The following is a 23945-nucleotide window of genomic DNA, read 5'->3' as shown; positions in this document are numbered from 1 at the left end:
CTAAAGATAGCTTTCTTTCAGAAAGTGAGTCTTTTCTAAATTATTTTACACAGGATCCCCAGAATTTAGAGTGTATCCTACTAAATTTGAGGGAAATCACTTTTTTTTTCCCTACAGTGCAATTTGCAGCTCACCAGATAATCTCTATACTAGAAGTTAGTACACTTTCCTCTCCACAATAAGTATGACTTAAAACATGTCCCTGTATTTGTTTTAAACTGCAACAAACACTAACATAGTTATGTGTCTGATGAAAACATGAATAAAGCCAGATACAGAAATTTGTTTAGATTTCTTCCAAGAAAGCTTTTTCCTTTCTAATCAGTTTTAATCTCTCTCACCCTTCTCTCTCCTCAGTGAAACTCAGAACTCTCTGTAGCCTGGAATGTGCTTTTGAATATTTTGGTTTTCCATCAAAATGCTCACAACCCAATAGTAACGTGAACATAACCAGAAATCAAATAATGTCTTTGAGTGAATTTATTTAGTCTTTGGAACAATGTCTTTGTAGTGAAATTTCAGTTGAGGACCTCTAATTAAGAGTTTTTTCATTCTCCTGAATAATAAGATTGGAAGGTATTTTCTTTCTTTCTGGTAGCATAAAATCTGCATGTCCTGGTGAAAGGTTTGGAAATGTATAATTGATGTATTTTTGAAATGCCTCTCTCGTTTCTTGTAATTCTTCCTCCAGGAAATCTTTCCAATTTGTCATAGTTCCCAGTTGTTTTGCTACAGACAGCAGCTCCACCTGAGTGTTAACCAGTTTTTCCACAACATTTCCGACTGTGACCTGATGTGCTTTCTCTGCTTCTTGAAACACTTCCTGAACTTCTTCCTGCTTCTTCCTCTGAGCCATGCCATAGTAGATTTTCATCTCATGTTCTTTTTCCTTTACCATTTGGCTCATACTCTTCTTCTGATCCTTAATTACTGTCACACCAGTATTTAAAAGTTCCTCCATGGTCTTGCTGCAAAAGATAATACGGGTTTATAAGTTAGATGGATTAGTTACTAAAAGCAAAAAGACTTTGTCTTTCACCATGGATGTATGAGAATTTATTGCATTGTTTAGGTGAGAAAGCAGGCGGAGACAGACTGGTAGAGCTGAGCTTCTGTATTACAATAACTGTTAACAATCAAAACACATTTTTCAGAGCATGGAGGTGGCCCATCAACTTCCCTACTGTGGGCTAAGGAGACGCCAGCAGTCTAGTGTCTGACAGTAACTGTAGGAAACTGAGTTCAGCTTGGCCAGAAAAATATGAATGTAGCGTGCTTAAAAATGAAGAAACAGGGTCAGAGTTCCACATACCCAGAGAAAGTGTTTCTGTTTATCAATCCAGCTACTTACCTTTAGCTGAAAGGGAAGAAACTCTGTACTCACAGGTTGATATGAACTATCGATAAATCCATTTAATAATAACATGACTTTTATGAAAATGGACCCCCTCCCCAAAGCATCTCGGAGACTCCAGGGCCCTGGGACCATACTTGGAGAATCACTGCAGAATGAGTTCACAGACCTGTACCTATAATGTATGCAATTATATATAATTTTTAGCAGCCAACTCTATTGCCATATGCCAGGCAGGTTAATAAACATCTCAAGCATATATTAACTCAGTGATTCCTCAAAACAACTCCACAGGTGGGTCTATTATTATGTCTACTTTACTGATCAGGAAACAGGCTCACAGAGATCAAGTAACTTCCCAATATCACCTAATTAGTGAAAGTGGCAAAATGAGCACCGAAACCCAGGCAGTCTGAGTCCAGTTGCTCTTAGCCACTGGGATGCACTGCTGATGGCTGTCTCTGGTAAACTTAGTTTGGTAGAATTTCGAAAGATTTAAGAACTTTAAAAAACCTAAAACTGTTGGATTCAAATATTTATGGTTGTTAATAAAAATCCTCCCCCTACCACCATCTTCTTGTCTAATGTAGTCTTTCCAAGAATTACCACCTCACCTTTCTTCTAAATTCTTTCCTCAAAGATGCAATTCTCTTATTGTTATTTATTCTTTCAACTTGACTTTCAAATCTGACAGACTTCTCCAGTCTTGAGATAAACATATTTTGTCTTTAGCCTCTCTAGCTGCTATGCTATTTCTCTCTTTCCTTTTCCCACCAGCTAGGCTATATTCATTATTAATAACAAGGATTAACATTTATTGAGTATTTACTGTATCCCAGGGACTATGCTAAGCATTTTACATGCATTACATCTCATTTAATTTTAACATTAACTCACTGAAGCTGGTATGATTTTTATTTATTACCGCTTATTATTCCCATGTAATAACAGGCAAGGAAATTAAGGCTTACAGAGATCTGGTTATTGTTCAATGTCACGTAACTGAGAAAGTGGAACAGTTCCTGCCTTTCACCATTACCTGCTTCAATCATGTAAGAGGTCACTCTAAGTTTTTTATCAGGGGTAATACAATACAAATAATTTTTAGAATTGTTACTCTGACAATTTTGGGTAAGCTGAACCTTAGTAGGGTAAAGTAGAGAGGCCAATTTATGCTATTTTATAATATCCTGGGTGTGTAAATATTAGGGCCTGAACTCATGATGAAAAAGAAAGAAATAGGGAGAGAGGAAGGAATAAATCCAAGAAATATTACAAAGTCATGAGTGCCAGAATTTATGACTGCTAGGAGATAGTGGAGGCAGAAAGAAGAGGAATCCAAACCAACTTCCCAATTCTCAGCCTGGGTCACAGGAGAATGGAGGTACTGTTAATAGAAATGATACCATGAAAAAACTAGCAGCCCCTCCATAATATTTCATTTGTGGGGGTTATAGAGTAACTGTGATCCTCACCCCAGGGTGTTGGGAGATGTATTTAACAATGTGAGAACACTCTGACGTGCTTCTAGGACAAAAGTGAATTTAATTTTAAGCAGGCTATAAAAGATCATGAAAGTTTTCACATAGCTAATAATTTATCTGCTTAGATTTCTAACTTGGATGTCTTAGAAAATCAGTTGTTGTGTATTAAGAGTTCATTTGTAAGAATTTGATGTATTTAATATAGTGTTTTGATAGACAAGTTTTCTACCTGTAAGAGGGATCAGGTCATTTGTTGGAAGATATTGAGTTGATTAAATGATTAATACAAGCAGAATATGAAATAAATAAATAAATAAAGTCACGAATAGAATTGGAAGTGTGCACCTACACACATCCTTAGCATTTAATCTGATGTTTTATAAAATCTTCAGTATGGTGGTGAGATTATAAAGGTGATAACCAGGGCCCCTGGGGCCTAGAGAAGGAACTAGAAGGAAGCTTCCTTGAGCCAGCCTCAAACCCCCAAGAGAGACCTAGTTATTGTTCTCCAGAACCACAGCTCTACCATGAGTAGGCTGAACTTCCTGCCAGGTTTGCCTGACTTTCTCCTGGTCCATACCGTGGAGGTGTTCATCTATGGGGCTGACTAGAAGGCTCCACCAGGGGTGACCTCAAGTAGAACTGCCCAAATAAAGTACATCTTAGAAGACTCCAACTAGTCTCCATGATATAACCCCATTTAAACTCAAAATCTGTTCTTGCTAAGAGAATCTGTTTGTTTGTTTGTTTGTTTAGAATGCTCTTCCCAACTTTTTCCAGCCTGCCCTAAAGCCTGTATTTTTGACCCTTTGGGATTCACCCCTTTCAGCTTAAGGTCAGATGACTGTGATCTTTATTCCGATGATTCCTTTGAAATCTGGAATAGAAGCCAGGTGGTAGGTGGGTGCAGGACGTGGAGAATAGGGTGACCGATGGCTGGAGTGCCCACTCATCTTTGCTTCTCTCCTGCCTGCCATGGTGCCCAGTGTGTATTAAATAGACAACCAATAAATGGATGAATGAATAAGTGGGTAACATAGATGTAGTTCTCCCCCCCCAATACTTTTTTGTGCCAAATAACACCAAAATTTAAAACAGCCAAATGAGAGCATTACACAAGCCTAAAAGAATTCATGCTTAAAAGGATTCTTAGCATAAGTGAAATACTCACAATAAGAAAATAGTCAATTCTTGTGGTATATCTAAAATATTTTTTGATTTATATAAATTACCCACATTTTCCCCCAAAAGTGGGCCTAGAAATCATATCATATCAGGAAAGACTGAAGCAACTGGTTTGTTGGTACTTTTTAGTTTTTCTTTGCTTCAACAAAAGCTTGGAAAATATCTCTCTCCTCAGATACCTGAGGATCCCTGTGCAGAGAGGAGACTCGGCATATTCTGAATGCACTTCACAAAGCACATAACAAGTAGAGGTGTTCAGCATTTGAACCAACCACCTCAAGCAGTCATAAAATTCCTGTCACAGAAATACTTAGCAGGCTCACCAACCCTTTGCAGGCATTCAGCAGAATGGATGGGCAGGTTCAACTCAATGACCCACAATGCCCCTTCCAAAGGGAAGTGAATGCCTGTGCTTCTTTATGTAAGTGGTGAGGTCCCTCTGCCATCTCCCATTTCATGAGGCTATGATCTTGGAATTTTGATATACACACCATATTTAAGAGCAGTGCTGGATGTAAATTGAACTATTTTCAAAATAATTGTAGTGTGTGCACATATATCTATAGAATTCAGTCTGATATTTTACAAAATGGGGTCTCAGAGAATAAAAATACATTATTAAACAAAAATATAATCTAATATATAATCATCTAACCTCACTGGGCTCTTGGGGGAAATTAAACATGGAAAAACCATACTGGCCATTGATTTGCCCTTTATTCCCTGTAGGGCCTCTCTTAGCTCTTTCTCACTATTTTTGGAAGGTTCTTGAAATGGTGTAAGATATGTTGTTTACAGGTTTAAAAAAAAAATATTAATGGCTATTCCTTCCCTTCCACCTCTTAAATAAACTTCCCATTTTCCCCATGTATGTTGCTAACAGCATAGTTCTCAACATCCTTTCTGTGTCTGGCAATTAAAACCTTGGATCTTCAGACAGTAAGAACAAACACTTCATTTCCCCACCAGCTATTCCTAGATCACAAAGGGATTTGTTTCCAAAATTCATTTGTACATTAAGTGTTTAGAGCAACAATGAACATAGCAGATCGTTTGAGGAGGAGCCCACAATAAGCTATTAATCTATTTTCACTTGAACTACAGGACTGTTGGCACTCTTTTAATCAATTATAACCATTGTGTTCATAAGGAAAATACATTCTTATTTTATGCCTGAAACACTGGGAACCTAGTGCCTGTGGCTAGGCAGGAGAATCAGTGATACCAAGCTGGGCTGCAGGTTTTCTGTAGGTTAAGGAAGGGGGTGGGGGGTCCACATCTCCAGAGGCCAACCTTCAGCAACACATTCATATCTCAGGGGTATAAACATCCTCAACCTTTCCTTGGCTCTTCATTATACTATTCACCTTCCCCCTCTGTGTTTGCTCACACTGTTCTCACTCTTTTCAGCCCTTCAAAAATGGGACCTCCTTCCTTCTCTCTAAGGCCAAACCCAAGGCTAACTCCCTCCAAGAAACCTGCCTCAGCACACAGCCCACAATCTTAATTTGCTTGATCTTTCCAGGACTTTGAGCTCTTACAGCACCTATGTTTTCTTTGTACCAGTCCACCTAGCCCTGATCATATGGGGCAGCCATGCTTAAGTTACTTCACATAATATTGAGAAAACACCCTTATTTCTTTGTGCCAGAGCTCAGGTCCACATCCACAGAAGGCACTTCTGTGGTGAAGTGAGCCAGGTAGCATGGTGGAAGGTCACAGGCATTGGCATCATACAGACCAGGTTTCACACTGGGCACTGCCACTTCTTTGCCACATGACCTTGGGCAGGTTACTTAGTCTTTCTCTAGGCCTCAGGGTCTTCACCTGAGAATATGGGAGATGATAGAATCCCCCAGGAAAGGATATGAGGATTCAGTGAGAGGCATACAAAGGGCCTTGCATGTGCCGGATATTGAATAAAGGTAGCTATCATTGGAGTTATAGCCACCACCACAAAAATCCCTGAGCAGTCACTTCATTCATGCTTTTGCCCTGGGCTAGGAAACACACCACCTTTCCAATCAAAAATGTTCCTGTGGTTTTTTGTTGTTGTGTTTTTTTAACTTCTGAAATAGTACAGTACCTCCTAGATAGTTTGTTTAGAATCTAATCACCTCAATCCACAAAAAAAGTTTTCTGTGCATTTAACAAATTTGTCATAATATGTTAGAGTTCTGAGTTCTTAAGTCTTAAGCGAGAATTTATAGCCAAATAAATGGTCTATAGGCAACATTCTAAACAGTGGTCCTTCTGTATATATTAGTTTTCACAAATGCTCTAAAGAATACTGGAATCTAGCAATGTCTAGAAATAAGATCTGGTGTGCTGCAGAGTGGGTTTAGCTGACCGGAACATATTTGAACCTGTGTTTAATAAATATTTAAAGAATGCCTACCATGTGCCAGGCTCTCTTCCAGGCATTTGGAACACATTAGTCAACCAAATGGACATTCTAGTCAGATATACTTAAACAGGCATGGAAGTTCCCTAAACTTAGTCAACCAATTCAATAAAAGGAGACCATTGAAAATCTTTCATTCAAACCTCTTAGAGAAAATGGAGGGAATGTGTGAAAGCAATGGAGTGAGGGAAGGAGCAGAAGCTGCAGGTGTGTGAGGAGTGGGCCCAGAGGTTCCTGCAGGTTGGGCAGAGCTCCTGTGCACGTGGAGGGCGGGAGGAGCTGGGAGAAGAGGGTACCACTTCCCAATGCAGCAGGCCACTCATCTGGTAGTTGCCACCTTCTCTAACTCGCTCCTGAAATCCCTTTCACCTTCCTCTTCTATCTTGACAATGACTTACCTCCTGTGCAAGAAGGGAGGTACCACTGAAAGGCCACCGCTGCAGCCCTCATTCTTATTTACCTGCAAAATGAGAATTCTGCAGGATTTTACCTTTGGCCCTGTTCTAAACAGTTCTAACAAGGGAGAGTTTACCTATTAATTATATACAGACAGATTTATTTGTTAACTCAATGAGCAAAGCAAAAGAGGTAAGTCCTAGACTAGAAGGCCAAATACAGAGGTCTTAGTCCTGTCCTGCTGCTACAATTAAAGGATGTTTGGCAGGTCACTTAACATTTGGAAAATGGTTTTCTCTTGGTCCTGATAATCAATAGGGCTCCTTACTACTACTATCTTGTTAAAATTAATTAATTCAAATGTTCATTACATACATAAAAATGGTTACTTAAAAAAAAAAATCCCATCCAAAGATACATTTACTGATTTTAAAGAGAGAGAGAGAGAGAGAGAGAGGAGAGAGAGAGAGAGAGAAACATTGGTTGCCTCCAGTACACACCCAGACCAGGGACTGAACCCACAACCTAGGCATGTGCCTTGACTGAGAATTGAACCTACTACCTTTCAGTGCACGGGACAGAGCTCCAACCAAGAGCCTCACCAGCCAAGGCTACTTTGGTCTTCTTAAATATATATACATATCGTATATGATCTGATTTGTTTAAATTTTTTTTTGTGATTGTGCACATATATAAGGTTGCAAATACATTAAAACATGGAAAGATACAGACCCCATTATTTAAAATGATTGTCTCTGGGAGACAGGGAGGGGTAGGGAAGCAGTGAGTCAGGACTCAGCAACTTTTGTTCTCTATATTTTCATAAGTCAATTTCATTTACAGCATGTATTTCTTGTGCAATAAGGAAAAGGCCAAAAAGTAACACATTCACAATAGTGTATCTTATAGGCTAAAAAATGTGAAGATTGACTTTTATGTGTCTGTGGGAATAAATATTTCTGAATTCCTCTTCTCAGCCTCTTAAAAACTGGAGATATAGAATGAAAACATTTAGGACAGTAGTTATCTTGAGAGGAAGGAGAGAGAGGAAATGTTACTGAGGAAGAACATATGGAGTTTCAGAACTGTCACCAATTTTCCATGCCTTTTGATGAGTGGTAGGTCCTTGGGTATGCATGTTACTATTCTTTTAAACCACACACATATGTGCACACACACACACACACACACACACACATACTACAATACATTATATATTGTTCTCTATGGTTGATATATTCCATAATATAAAAACACAAAAACTAGGAAATATCCACCTATATGCTGACCCAATCTTATCGCTTTCTCCAAGTTGATTTTGACAGAGTAAGATACTAATTTGCAAATGTGTTCTTTGGAATACCTCCTCTGGGCTTGGATTGCTTCCTGGGCCCTGTGTCTCTCTTCAGCCCTGGCTTTCTCCACCGCCTGGAGCTTCTCCTTGTGGCACTCCATCATGATTCTTTGGATTCTATGGACCATGCGTTGTTCTGCAGCCAAGCTTTCTCTCTTTAGTTCATCTTCCATGTTTTGCTGCATCTCTATCTTGGCTTTAGCTGCCATTTCCTTAAGCAACAGTAAACTGGGATTAGATGTTACAGCTTTGTTGTTTAACAACCCAGTGAAATGTGCACCTGTAAACACAATGGTTTAAAAAAAATAGCAGGCATAATATGGAAAACTTTTGTTTATATGATGCTAAATAAAACCAGACACATGCAAATTATATAGCATAAATATTTAAGTAGACAGTTTTGAAAGGGAATATGCGAAAAGGGAAAATAGTTGAATTAGTTATTTTTGTCCTTGATTGCACAAATATTCTGTAGTGTCATTTTATCTTTATACGTAATTAGAAATACATGTTATGATTCTACTTTAGGAAGTAAATCCCAGAAAATGGCAGATGTAATAATTATGTCTCCTGAGTGTCTCATGCAGTTAACAGTTGAACATTGCTGCAGTCACAGGAACCTGCCCGCCAGCTCCCACTGTCATTAGTGTTGGGGGGCCGTTTCACATTCACTGAGGGGACAGGAACAAGTTTTCACTGCTCTGGGGTAAAAGAACCTGTGGATACCATTGGCCAAGTAAAGAGAGGAGGCACAAGTCAAACAGGACTCCAGGAGACCAGACCCTCAAAACAAACCCTGCCACCACCGTGGAAATGCCTGCTACCCCCTGCTGGTGGCAGGCGCTCTGCTAGGCCCAGATGCTACAAATTGTGCAATGACTGGTTTAGAAGAAACACATGTGAAAAAGAAGGAGCAATAAGTTCTGTCTAGGAGTTTCAAATCTTTCATTTAAAAGTAAATTTTAATCTTTATTGTAAGTATAATGAGAGAACTTAAAGGAATTAAATTATTTGATATGGTGAGTCAGCGGAATTACTAGGAACAGAAACTGGGATTCTTGATGTCAGCCTCTCGTTACATTGCTGGCTGTGAGGCTAGTGTTTGCCACCAGATTCATCAAATTATTCTCATTCCAGAAACCCTGTAGTCTTATGAGATAGTCCAGTGAACTCTCTCTCTCTCTCTCTATCTCTTTAAGTTTCAAGAAAAACTGAAATCACTTTAGCTTTTTAGAAAAATATGTTCCAACAATTAAATATTTGTTAGATTTCAGCTTTTTCAAGAGAAAGAAAGCTTTCACCTTCTCAATTCAGCTACTCCAGCAGTGAGAAAAAGTTTTTTAAGTGAAAAAGACAACAGAAATCAACTTCCGGAATGAATCTCTCTAGAGTGGCCTCAGTTCATGTATTTAGAAAATCCTTAAAAAAACAAAACAAATAAAACCAGAGGCTGTTTAGGAATGTTTTGTCTCTTAAGAGCTAGAACTTTTTGATAATAAAACCTTTAGAATGAAATTATTTCTAAATGTCTTCAACATTTATCTTACTTCTTAAAAAGAGTATAGTGGGCACACGTGAACATTTCTTGATGATCCAGGCTAGTAGATAAAGATGAATGATTGCACTGGGTAAATTCTTTATACCGCAGTTTTACCATTGCTCATGTTCATAGGGCTATTTGTCTCTGTTATAAATAACCCCAGACTGCTTTGCTTTTTTACATTTGATATCAGATTTTTGTAATATTTCTCATTCTTTACATGCCATTGGGCTAAGTACTCCCTGTTCTAACTGTTGTCAGGGAGCTCTTTTTTTTCATTTCTTGTTTCCAGCACTTAATCTATTTTGGATTTGTAAAAGCAAACAAACCGTGCCTGTTGCGTTCAGGTTGTCAAGTAAGTGTAAATACCATTTGAGTGGGAATGGAGAGGTTCTGCTGTGGGTAATAAGTCTGAGTGCCCATCTTGTAGTCAGGGGCCTTCATTTAAATTCTTAGGGGATATTTTAAATTATTTTTTGGTTTTCCAAGAAATATTTTCAGTAATTGACATTGTGGAGTAGTTGAGCCTTAGATAGATGAGGTATTATCATAATACATTTTTATTTGAATCAAGAATTTAAAAATGTCATCTCAGCCCTGATTAGTGTGGCTCAGTGGGTTGAGCATCATCTTGCAAACCAAAAGGTCACCAGTTCAATTCCTAGTCAGGGCACATGCCTGGGTTGAGGGTCAGGTCCCTAGTTGGGGGTGTGCAAGAGGCAACTGATCAATGTTTCTCACACCACTGTTTCTCTCCCTCTCTTTCTCCCTCCCTTCCCCTCTCTATAAAAATAAATAACTAAAATCTTTAAAATAAAATAAAATAAAATAATAGAATAAAAATGACATCCCAGCCCTTTATTTTGGCTGGGTTCTAAATTAGGATTCAGAGTTTTAAACTTAGTCCATCTTTTATGTAATGATTTAGTAAAATAAATATCATTATACTGCCTCAAACAGCATATGGAATACACATTTAAAGTTACAAAAATAATTCAAGGACCTACTGTTTGGCAGTACTTGTATTCAATGGCAAGTGCTCTGATTAAACTGATTGTATTGAGATGCATTTTGGAGTGCATTTAAAGATGGGATTATGATTTTGATATAAGAAATGGCCTCACAAAACCCATATTTACTGTATAGATGTTTGTCAGACACTTATAACAGAGCATCTCCCTCAGGGGAAGTTCCTCTTGGGTATCACATGTAGGACTATCTAGGCCTGTCTAAATACCTGATTCTTCTTACCTTGTGGGTGTGGTGTGGTAATTCATGGCATTTTCTCCCTTGCACTGAATGCCAGAAAGCTCAAAGCCCAATTAGTGTTAATTGCACAGGACCTCACGGCATACATGCACTTTTAAGTTTTAAATTCACCCCGATTTCATTATAATTCCTACTCTAATTTTTCTCTACTTTTTTCATTTTTTAAAAATTTTATTTATTTTTAGAGAGAGAGGAAGGGAGGGAGAAAGAGAGGAAGAGAAACATCAATGTGTGAGAGAAACATACATTGGTTACCTCTTGCATTGCCTCTGGCATTGGGGACCTGGCCCAAAACCCAGGCATGTGCCCTGACTGGGAATCGAACCTCAACCTTTTGGTTCACAGGCTGATTGATGCTTAATCCACTGAGCCACACCAGCCAGGGCTAATTTTCCTTTTCTTATTGTCTCTTAGTTATCATTCTCTTATTTATTTTCTAATATTATTTTATTTGAGTAACAATATAAATATGTTTTCAAAATACTATCTCCATTGGATAAGATCTTGAAATTTTATTTAACATCAAGCATTTGAGACTTCTCCCAAATCCTTTACATCATATTAAAGCAGTACCTGGTGATCTCTACAGATAAGGATTTAATGCTATTTAGTTCTAAAGGACTTGGTTTCTGCTCTATTTATTGGTATTGTCAAAATTTAATATGTGAGAATCATATACGCTGCTGGTTCAATATGCTGCCAGTGACTTTGTAGGTCAGGCGGGGCCCAGGAATCTGCATGTTAAGCTCCCAAATGAGTAGATCCTAAGATAGGGTTTTCATGGACCACCCCCTGAGAAGCAGTACTGATTGATGTCTATGACAGTTGAAACAACCCTACACATCTCTCTTAGACAAATCACTCATTTGCTTTATTAAAAAGTCCCTGAGACAGCAGTATAAATGTAAATTCCCAAATCCTAGACAAATATTTTAGAAAAGTAAACCTCTCTCTAACTTTTCCCTTTTAAATTTTCCTAGGACTTCTATTTCAGTATTAAGTGCATCAATGCTACCAAAAGGCTATCTGGGGTACAATCAAATTAAAGAAATACCAGGAGGTGCAGTCTTTGAAACAGGCATCACGTTTCAGTTATCTTGGTATCATCAGGACCTAATGCCAGGAGTGATACTCAAAATGTGTATCCTCTTGCTGCAGCGTTGGGGCAGGGTCCTAGAGCCCCTGACCAATTTAGTGTTTCCCCTTTAAATTGCAGGACTGGGGGAGGTCCAAGGGCCTAGTGGGAAACAACCAAGGTGACTAAGGTTTTAGGGTGCTTAGGAGAGATTGTCAACTGATAGAGAAGTATTTCAATACTTTAAGACCCAATACGACCCACGACCACATGCCAACTAAAAAGAAGGCCTTCCTAGACATGCTATAAACACTCTTCACATTCTGAACTAAAATAGGGGATGGGCAATGGACCATCGCAGCCAACTCCTCAGGGACCCTCGCCACTGGAACCAAGCAGGGAGGGTCTCAGTACCCTCTCGGAACCATGTGGAGTGAATTCTTTCTCCTCTGGGCAAGGCCAGTCCATTTAATCTTGCCTAGTATAGATCTGATACACGGTGAGTGCTCACTGCCGAAATAATGAATAGATGGGCCCAGTGTCCCAAACTCTTTGTTACTTACATTCTTATTAAATTAGGCCAAACCTGGAACAAGACTTCTGCTACTTTCCCTCCAACCTCTGCCCATGAATCAACACATCTGCACCATGTCCTGTCGTGTCTCTCCCGTGGCCAACATGTAAAAATAGTTCTGTATCCTTCCCCTTTAAGCAAATTTTGTGGCTGAGGTATTGAACTAAGTAATGAGTCCTTGGGCCTCTGCCTGGAACATTTGCTAATTACTTACAGTCCTGTGCTTAAATCAGTAGAAAGAGTGTCACCCTTGTTATATGACCTCTTGTCTTGAAGGAAATACTCAAGAAACAGCTCAGGTCACCCACTTGGCACTTAGGCCAAAGGAGAAGTAAGGAGTGGTTATCAACTGATAGAAAGACCAGGAGAAGAAAGAGAACAGCCTCCTTCCTTCATTTAATCCCTATTTGAGCACTAAGTCAGGCACTGTGCTGGACACTGGGACGAGAGAGATACATCCTTAAGGAAGCTACAATCATGTGGGGATCAGACAAATGATCATACAATCTCATTACAGTAGTGATGGGTGGTAACTGCTGTTGAAAGTGGACAAGGTATCGACTTCCGGCCAAGATGGAGGCTTAGATGGACGCGCTAGGTCTCCATCTACAACTAGAGAGGAATACAACTACTTCAAAACAAAGGATAACTAGAAATTCCAGAAAATAAAACTACACGGAAGCCCAACATATGAAGTTATAAACCAGCGGCGCCCTTTGGGCAGGTAAGAGCGAAAGGGGGCGGCGCTGTTTGCGGTCGCACCTGGGACAGCGGCGGGGAGAACAATCCCGGCTGCAGTTGAAACCCCGGCAGCTTGCGACCCCAACGCTGGGGAAAGCAGCCACCACATCGCCTTGAACAGTGAGGCCCAGGGGGGCGGGAGGACGGATCCCGGTCTCCTAGCGGAATAACTGTGTGAATCTATCTTGGACCCCCGCCCCCAAAGAAAGCGCCACAGGGCTGCGAAATAGGTCGCGGACAGGCACCGGTCGCTGGATTGTGACGACAAAGCACCACGGCACAGCAAGAAAGGTTGCCGAACGGCACCGGTCGCTGGGTCATTACGAGTACACAGGCACTGCCCCCTACAGCCGGCCCAAGAAAACAAAACGCATCTGTCAAAATGAGGCAGACAACTATAGAAATCCCGGCGGCACAGCTCACCAGGCAACAGATGGAGAACCTGACAGATGAACAGATAAGAAACCTGTCAGATGCTCAGTTCTGGGCCATTGTTATCAGGTGGCTTACAGAATTCACAAAAGATCTGGAAAAAGATGAGAAAGAAGCGAAAAACACTCATAACGAAAGGAACAAAACCACATACGAGACAGATGGTGAGGAAAAAAAATCCAGAGTTCATTTCAACAAACTGGAATATGGAGAAGGAACAAGCAGTCAACCAATGCAGAGAGAGGAAATGGGAAGCAACGATGAGGGGATCAGAAACCTCTGGAACAGCTATAAAAGGCCCAACATAAGAATCATTGGTTTGCCAGAGAGCGAGGAAGATGAACTAGAACTTGAAAAATTGAGTGAAAATATAATAAAGGAGAACTTCCCAGACTTGGGGAAGGAAATAGACTTACAGGTCCAGGAAGCACAGAGAGTTCCAAAAAAACTGGACCCAGGGAGAACCACTCCAAGACACATTATAATCAAAATGTCAAAAATTAAAGATAAAGAGAGAATCTTAAAAGCAGCAAGAGAGAAGAAAAGAATTATGTACAAAGGGGTCCCAATTAGACTATCAGCTGACTTCTCAAGGGAGACCCTGCAGGCAAGAAGGGACTGGCAAGAAATATTCAAAGTAATGAAAATCCAAAACCTACAACCACGAATACTCTATCCAGCGAAATTGTCATTCAGAATAGAAGGACAGAGAAAGTGTTTCCAGGACAAAATAAAACTGAAAGAGTTCATTAGATCCAAACCACTGTTATATGAGATGTTAAAGGGACTGGTTTAGAAAAAGGAGGATCAAGACAATGAAATCTAAAATGAAAACTGCATCACAAGAAACAACAGAAGCTAGGGAATTGAAACAAAGGCAAAACTAAACAGGCAACGAGAGTGGAAAAAGAACTATAGGTACGGGGAACATATTGGGGGGAGGTCAACAGGGAGGGGGAATGGGGAGAGGGAGGGAGATGATATAGGAATTAAGGATCATGGTAGGAGGGAATGAAATAGACAGAGAGAGGTTGAGAAGAACTGTATGCACAACTAATGGACATGATCTAAAAGGGGGGGACAACTGGAGGGAGGGGGGCCACCGGGTGGAGGGGAGCAGAGGGAAGGGAAATTGGCACAAATGTAATATTATAATCAATAAAACACATTAAAAAAAAAAAAAGAAAGTGGACAAGGTATCAAGGACAGGGTATGGTGGCAGGGCAGAGCTGGTCAGGTGAAGCTCCCTGTGAGTAGTGATGTTGAAGCTAAATCTGATTGAGTGCAGAAAGAACATTCTGGCAAAGATGCTGAGGTAAGAAGGCGCATGATACACCAGGACCCAAAGAAGGGCAATGAGAGGAGGGAAGGAGAACAAGTGGCAAGAGATGTGGTGGGTCAGGCAGGCAGGGTGGTTCATTGGGCCTCAAAACCTGGTAAAGGTTTGAGTTCATTATGTCAAAGTCCACGGGATTCCCCTTTGCCCACTGAGTGTTCAACATCTCTTCTGTGACAATCTTGGGCCTCCCAACCAATCTCCAGAAACACCCACATACATCTTACACATTATTGTTTTTTCACTTATTCCCTTGCTAGAGTTTTTTCGCTAACGTAAGTACTTTGAAAAAGGCAGCAAATAGATTTCTGGTCAAGATGGAGGCATAGGTAAACATGCTTTGCCTCCTTCTACAACCACAAGAAGGATTACAAAGGATTACATCTATTTCAAAACAAAAACAACCAGAACGACCAGAAAATTGAATGGCATGGCAGTCCAATAAACAAAGACATAACGAAGTAATACTCATCCAGACAGGTAGAAGGGGCATAACTTGGGAGCTGGGGCAGAGAGAACACAGTGACAGTGGTGGCAAGGCGATGGCTGCAGCCATCCAGTGGAACATGCAGTGACACATTATAAAAACCAGGAGGGACACCTGGGGAGCAATCCCAGACTGCACAGCTGACAATTCTAGTGCTGGGAAAATAAAACCTCATTGCTTCTGGCTGTGAAAACAAGTCGGGGGTGGGGTGGCAGAAGAAACTTTTGGTCTCTCAGGAGAGTCCATTTAGATGGTTCCCACAGTCCTAGAACATATGCAGACTCACCCACTCTGGGAACCATAACTAGGAAAACAGCTAGAGGGGCGTCAGTCACATATGGGAAGTGGGCGAAGTAACTGGAAAAGGGGCAGGTGCCAAGCAAGCAGCATTGTTCCTTCTATGACCCCTCCCCCACATACAGTGTCACAACGTGGTGAAACAGGTCACCCAGCACTGACAAATACCTAAGGCTCTGCCCCTTACAATGTAACAGGTGCTATAGCTCTACCTAAGACACAGAAGCAAACACAGGAGGCTGTCAAGTTGAGGAGACAGAGAAGTATGGCCCAAAAGAAGGAGCAGATCAAAGCTCCAGAGGGAGAATTAAGCAACAAGGAGATAGCCAACCTAACCGAGTTCAAAACACTAGTGGTAACAATGCTCAAAAATGACTGAGTACAGGAAATGTATAAGGGGAGAAGTGAAGGCTATACTAAGTGAAATGAAGAAAAATCTACATGAAACCAATGGTGAAGGGAAGGAAGCTGGGCTTCAAATCAACAGTTTGGAACATAAGGAAGAAATAAACAGTCAAGTACAAAATGAAGAAACAAGAATTAAAAAAAGAAGGAAAGGATTAGGAACCTCTGGGACAACTTTAAATGTACCAATATCTGAATCATAGGCATGCCAGAGGAGAAGAGGAAGAGCAAGAAATTGAAAACTTATTTGAAAAAATAATGAAGGAAAACCTCCCTAATTTGGTGGAGGAAATACATACAAGTCCAGGAAGTACAGAGAGTCCCAAACAAGATGGATGCAAAGAGGACCACACCAAGACACATCATAGTTAAAATGCCAAAGGTGAAAGATAAAGAGAGAATCTTAAAATCAGCAAGAGAAAAGGAAAGTTACCCACACAGGAGTTCCCATAAGACTGTCAAGTGATTCCTCAAAAGAAACTTGGCAGGAAAGAAGGGACTAAGAAGTATTCAAAGCGATGAAAATCAAGAACCTAAACCAAGATGACTCTATTCAGCAAAGCTATCATTTACAATGAAAGGGCAGATAAAGTGCTTCCCAGACAACGTAAAGCTAAAGGAGTTCATCACCACCAAGTCCTTATTACATGAAATGTTAAAGGGACACATTTAAGAAAGAGAAGATCAAAACTACAAACAGTAAAATGACAACAAACTCACAACTATCAATAAAGTAATCTATAAAAACAAAAACAAACTAAGCAAACAGCTAGAACAGGAACAGAACCATAGATGTGGAGATAATATAAAGGGTTATCAGTGGGGAGGGGGAAGGAGGGGAATGGGAGAAAAGGTGCAGGGATCAAGAAGCATAACTGTTAGGTACAAAATAGACAGGGAGACATTAAGAATAAATTAGGAAATGGAGAAGCCAAAGAACCTGTATGCATGACCCATGGACATAAACTAAGGTAGGGGGATGATTGCTGGAGGGAAGGGAAATACCGGGCAGAGGTGGGCAAAGGGGGAAAAATTGGGACAACTCTAAAAGCATAATCAATAAAATATACTTTAAAGAGAAGACAAGAAAAATAAATAAATAAAAATAAAAAATGAAGAAAAGATAAAAAGACAGCAAACAAGCCACTATAAAAACCTGTAAATGTTTTTGATGTTCCTCTTCCAGAATCTGAAGTTTAATTTTATGTATGTCATTTGCTTCTTCAAGTGCTTTCTCCACTGCTTGTTTTTGACGTTTATCAGCCTTTAAAAGAATCCATTTGTTTATTAATATATCAGGTTTTTGTGTTTACTGAAGATTAGCAAACACTACGGGGCCACTTATTCCTCACTCTGTTCTCATCTCAAACTTCCCATAGCAAACTGGTTGTCTCGGCCAGATGTCCAAACATGTCCCAACCCATGGCTAACATTGCTGTTTCAGGAATTGCTAAAGAGACCTGCACTGAAGGCTACAGGGGCTCTTTTAAAATTTGTCACTCTATTTCTTGCTTAATTTGACTTTTAAAGTAATCTGCGCTCATTACAGAAAATCTGAAAAAATACAGAGAAGTGAAAAGATACACAAAGCTAGAAATTACTGAGAAGGGAGGCTGAGTACCATACCAGATCCCCTGTACCAGGTCTTCAGAGCTTATGATTTTATTTGAAGAGAATGCCCAGAATATTATATTACCTATATTCAAATTGTAGATTACCCACAAAAGCATTCCCTTGTATTAGTGTATATAACTAATAATTCACAATTGATTTATGTTTTATTATTATTGATAAAGATAGATGACTGCTAAGATAGATATATATATATTACTTTTTGTACAGGAACATTTTGGGCTTTCATACTTTCATACCAAGCTTTTGCTGCCACTAATACTGGACACTTCCAACACTATCTGCTGTGATGATTTTTATAAAGAAACCAATAAATAACATTCTAGGCACTGTGGCTTGTCCTGCTCTCAAAGTACATTAATTCTCTTTAGGAAGTCATGAATAGGATTTTATCTATGTCTGGAAGAAGTAGGGGATGGATGACTGAGATTTTGCTTCAGTTAAGTGTCTGGGATCTGACTGTGAGCCCCAGCATACTCAAATGGCCCCTACGGCCCTCAGCAATTGCAGGAACAAGGTACCAAGGACTTCAGAGAGAAGGTGAACAAGGAAAAGGGTGAAAAGAAGAGTAGCCATAATAAAGCATTTGGAAAAAAACAGGCATATGTTACATATGGCCCAAATGGATGGTCTATACATTAGATATTAAGCAATGATAAACAATTATCAACAAGGATTTTTAAAGAACATTTTTAATCCAATGAATTATTCACACATAGGGGTAATTTGAAAGGAATAAAGCTCCTGATGATGCGTATTTCTTATTAAGCACATACTGTGTGCCAGGCACATTATTTTCCAGGCATTATTGTTCCTCTTTTACTTTATTTTATTTTATTTTATTTTTTTAGAGAGAGGGGAAAAGGGGGAGAAAGAAAGGGAGAGAAACATCAATGTGTGGTTGCCTCTCATGTACCCCCAACTGGGGGCCCAGCCTGCAACCCAGGCATGTGCCCTTTTTTTGTTTTATTCAGGCCTTCAACTGACTGGATAGGCCTACCCACATTAGGAAGGGCAATCTGCTTTATTCAGTCTACCAATTTAAATCCTTTTAAAAAAATCATTTATTTATTTGTTTATTTATTTTATTTTTAGAGAGAGGGGAAAGGAGAAAGAGAGAGAGAGAAACATCACTGTGTGGTTGCCTCTCACTCATGCCCCCAACCGGGGACCTGACATGCAACCTAGTCATGTGCCCTAACTGGGAATCGAACCACCAACACTTGGCTCACAGGCCGACGCTCAATCCACTGAGCCACAGCAGCCAGGGCCTCTTTTACATTTAAAGAAGCCAAGACTACAAACTTGAAGACCTTGCTCAAGGTTCCAAAGGTAGCCAGGATTCAACATCAGTTCTGCCTGACTATATTGTTTCAAACAAATAAAATAACTGAAATACTGTAAGGATGCATTTAGGTTGATTTGCAACATTTTACCTGAGCCCACACATTAGCTTCTGCTTTTTCAATACGTTCTTTGAGTACAGCCTCTTGAAATTGTTCTTCTTTATTCAAAATATCTGCCCCAATATCTGTGTATTTGAAGAGAAATAATTAATAGTTTCTACAGATGTTTCTTGGCTTCCCTTTTTACTGTGATTTAGTCATTTACCAGAGTCATCTAAGAGACATGTATCCTTTTAGGAGATATCACTCTTTTCTTTAAAGATACTGATGAAAGGGGTAACTTGTTTCCTAACTGATTAGAAGGGAATGCACAGCACTGTTAGGCCTGGATAGTCAGTGATGTGATGCCAGGCCACCTGGTGGGCAACCGGGGAGGACAGTGGCGGAAAGAAGCACATTTTGTACTCTCAAAGTAGAATAATTAGTGTCTATTCAAGGTGATCCAGCTTCCCTGTCCCTGCTTCTATCTGGGTGTGTGATGTTATCTGCACCCAGAAAGTGGTAGCAGAATGCCATAATATGTTACATGCCTTTCTTTAGTGCATAGTTTTTCTTGGGTTTAGCTGCTTCACTTCTGGAGTTAGGGGGCAGTAGTTTAACACTTCTCCATCAATTACCTAATTTAATAGTATTCCCGCAATAACACCCTCTACACCCAAACAAAGAAATAAAAGCCTAAAGGGATTAGAGGACCACATGATATCAGCTAGCTAGGGGCAGGGCTGGAGCTGGAGCCAAGCCCTGAGCTCACTGAGCTGGGCACAGGGTTTTCTTCATCTTCTCCTACCAGAGCCTGTTGTCAGAGGTGACCTATGACCTGTATGGGGATGATGAGCCCTGCAAGTGTTGAAATCACACACAGTGATCTTTCTCTCCGATCCAAACTATTATGGTGTTTATTCTTTATTCATTTCCCATATCTAAGATTCATTGAATTATTAACTTTTCATGTGATTAGGCCTGGATGATCAACTTCCTAATGTTACGAAGCACATCGTATACTGCAGTGTATCTCTCATCGTGCCTCGCTTGGCAATAAGCACAGATCAGACATTGGAAACTCATGTGTTTGTCTGCCCAACATCTCCTGTCTCCCTCTGATAACAGGGTCCATTTCTCTCCAGAACTTCCTTCTCTCACTTCAAGATAACCATATGATAAATTTCATAAAACTATATGGCAAGGTGTTCGTGGGGGGGGGGGGGAGTGAATGTAAGGCCTGTACCTGAGTTAATTACATTGTTCCAATACCAATTTCCTCATTTTGACAATGTACTAGTGTTCTGTAAGATATCAATAAGAGAATCTAGACAAGGGTACATGGGAATTCTCTGTTCTATTTTTAAAACTTGTAAGTCTTAAACTATTTCCAAATAAAAAGTTATTAAAATACGTAAAAATATAAAAAAATAAAAACAACACATGCCGAGGCTTGATTCTGAAGGTTCTCATTCAGTGGGGCTGTGTTGGATTAGTATTAAACCCAGTGAGTCTGTGGTGGGATATTTGTAGTAAAAACATTCTTTTAAAGCTCTGCAGTGCACTGCTAGGCTTGAGAACTACCGCTCTATGTGATACTCAGCATTTATATAGACATTTCAACATGCCTTTGAATTTACTTATAAAGAACAGAGAATATTGACTGTTTTGACTTCAAATAGTCAGTGACAAATGTAGGTCATTGAATATAAAAGATTAATTTCTAATTAGATTGAATTTATCCACTTAATATTTGGAATCAGATATCCTAGAAGGTATAAGGATTCAATCAATAAAAGCTTATCTAAGAATGGATACCCACTGTCCCGGGTGTAAAAAGTCAAATCATTTAGAGAGTATAGTTCATATGTCATATTAAACACTTACTATAGTTAAAATCAGTTTTGGTGTTGATATTTTTAGAGGATGATTCCAGCTTAATCTCCTCTCACATTTTAGTTCTTTCAAAACACCCTCCATTCTCTAGCTTTTGTATTTTCAAAGATCAGCAGTGAAATTAAATCACCACTAGTTTACCAAGTTAAAGAAAGAGAATATCAGGGGTATTTTGAGAGTCCTTAGGAAAACATTTCTAAGACTCAAAGTCAGACTGAAAACTGATGGGCATAAGAAAAGAAGGAAAGCTGTTAATTACAATTTGATTTGTTTACGACAAGTGTATATGTAGTAAATATTCTCATGCTATCTAAATATATCTATTTTTTATGGCTCTGGCCACTAATACAGGTTATAGTTTCTTTCATTCATTTATTAAGGTATTAGGGATATTTCCTCTCCTGCAAGTATGGAAGGTGCCTGAACATGAGCAAGGGCCAAAAGAACTCCCACTTACTATTATGTGCCAGGCTTTTCAAGAGGAACAAATACAGAGTGGGGCAAAAGTAGGTTTACATTTATGAGTACAATAATAAATAAATAATACAAAAATAAACTCTGCTTCATGTACTCACAACTGTAAACCCACTTTTGCGCCACTCTGTATTTCTTTAAAGCCTCATAACAAACCTGCAATATTTATTAATATCCCTATTTACACACGGGTTTACAGATTAAGAGGCCAAGTATCCTATCCAAGGTACACAAATGGTAGATGGAGAAGCCAGATTTCAATCCATGTTCTCATGACAAACAGACCCGTCTGCAGGACAAGCACCTTTGATCAGGGAAGCTGATAAAGTCTATATAACAGGAAGAAATACATATAATACTATGAAAAATTAGAACAAAGGAAAATAGCAAAGTCACTTACCCAGTATATCTTTGTGAGTGTAAAAGCGTGTCTTAAATGGCTTGTATTCGTGGATCCGTTTGAAGGTTTCCCCTAAAGGGGCTGGCGGAATAATTTTATTACAAACAGCACAGCAAACAAAGTTCGTGTAATTTGAATTTCTGATCATAATTAAATTTAAGATGTCTTTTACTATGTACAGTTAAAATACTCTTAGGAGCATAAAAAGTAGTTTTGAGAAAAGCTAGATGTTTAAGGAAGCTGGAAGAGAGGTCAAGGTTTTTGGACAATGCTAGAGGCTGGTAAGGATAAAATGAGTCACCATGATTAGATAGCAGTTATGTGCCTAATGTTAGAGAATGTTACTGAAAGCCTCTGCCATGTAAGGTATGGGCACTGGATTTGGGAAGATTTAAGCAGCTGCTCCTTCCTAGACACTAGCATTAAATTGTTAACTTACTTAGCAACTGTTGCTAGGTAGACAAGCTTTGCTCATAAAAGCAACTAGAAAGGACAAGAGTGTAGCATGGTACAGCCGTTCACTTCCCAAATGCTTTCTGCATTAGTTTCTTATTGCTGCTGTAACAAATTACCACATATTTAGTGGTTTAAAACAAGACATATTTAATCTCTTGCAGTCCTGGAGGTCAGAAGTCCAAAATAAGTCTTCTGAGCCTAAAATCAAGGTGTCAGCAGGGCTGTATGAGAGGATGTTTCCTTGCCTTTTCCATCTTCTAGAGACCAACCACATTCCTTGGCTCATGGCCTCTCATCATATAGCCCTTTCTCCCCCTGCTTGCACGATGACATTGCTTCTTCCTCTAACCTTCTGCCTCCGCTTTAAGGGCCTTTGTGATGATATCAGGCCTACCCAAATAATAAAGGATAATTTCCTAATCTCAAAATCCTTAACAATTATATCTGCAAAGTCCCATTTGCCATATAAAGTAACACATTCACAGGTTCCAGCCACTATGATGTGGACACTTTTGGAGGTGAGGCGGGAAATGGGAGCATTATTCGGCCCACTACACATTCTTTTAAATGGATTATTCATAGAATTGATTCATTTTAGGCCAGCAAAGGTTATCTATCAACGTGGTTTTGATGCCATGACAATAAAACTGGGAAATATCACAGTATCTTAAAGAAAAAATTACTTTCATTAAGTCAGCACTCAAAATTATTAAGCCTGGGTTTCAAAATCACAGTTAAGTAATTTGTTGTCTTTGTTTTAACGCAGAAAACCCTGCATGCAAAGAACCCCCCATGGCGCCTGTTAAGCTGGAACATATTGGTCACCCTATAAATGAAGGCTTTAAACCGATAAATAATCTCACTGCTTGCTTCAGGAAATTCTTGAAAACCCATTTATCAATTGAACAGCTTGCTCCTCTGGACAAATAGCTTTTCTTTCAGAACAGATTAATTCCCTGGGCGAAAAGTTCATTTGCTGTTTATCAATAGTCTATTTACCAAGACCTCCCTCAAGACCTAATCTGTTACTGAGTTTTGTCCAGTCTCAGCCAGATTCCCATGTTAAAAGACTTTGCTCTAACTGCTTGGACCTACACTCCAAAATGCTCTCAATATCTTGCCCTGACCATCCCTTTCTTAGACACAACTGACTTGTCAGAGTGGCATTTTCCCTTAGAGAATGAGTGAAAACATCAACACAGGTAGTCTTTGACAGTCTACACACACAGACGGTGCTGTAACTTGTAACCATCCTGTAAAAAGTATCATAGTTAGGTTCTTAGTCCTAAATTCAATGTGGTTTTTCCCTGTGCCATTTTTCTTTCACAGCCACGTGCCTTACCAAATCTACTGCTACCCTCCTTCATTC

At 39.5% G+C, this 23945-nt stretch overlaps 1 protein-coding gene across 1 annotated transcript; it reads right to left on the bottom strand.

Annotated features, from left to right (window-relative positions):
• Positions 1 to 303: 303 nt before the first annotated feature.
• Positions 304 to 22540, bottom strand: CUNH6orf163 (chromosome unknown C6orf163 homolog). Its single transcript, XM_090279647.1, has 5 exons — positions 22121 to 22540; positions 19402 to 19496; positions 17490 to 17597; positions 8187 to 8389; positions 304 to 968 (listed from the first exon to the last, which is right to left on the bottom strand). The coding sequence occupies exons 1-5, from the start codon at positions 22266 to 22268 to the stop codon at positions 533 to 535; spliced, it is 990 nt and encodes a 329-aa protein (XP_090135773.1). The 5' UTR covers positions 22269 to 22540; the 3' UTR covers positions 304 to 532.
• Between the last annotated feature and the right edge of the window lie 1405 nt (positions 22541 to 23945).

The sequence above is a fragment of the Furipterus horrens genome, unplaced genomic scaffold (genome assembly GCF_987537825.1).
Source record: "Furipterus horrens unplaced genomic scaffold, mFurHor1.1.pri manual_scaffold_6, whole genome shotgun sequence".
Lineage (NCBI taxonomy): Eukaryota > Metazoa > Chordata > Mammalia > Chiroptera > Furipteridae > Furipterus > Furipterus horrens.
Note: the sequence above shows the minus strand (reverse complement) of the source record. Positions and strands in the feature narration are given on the sequence as shown.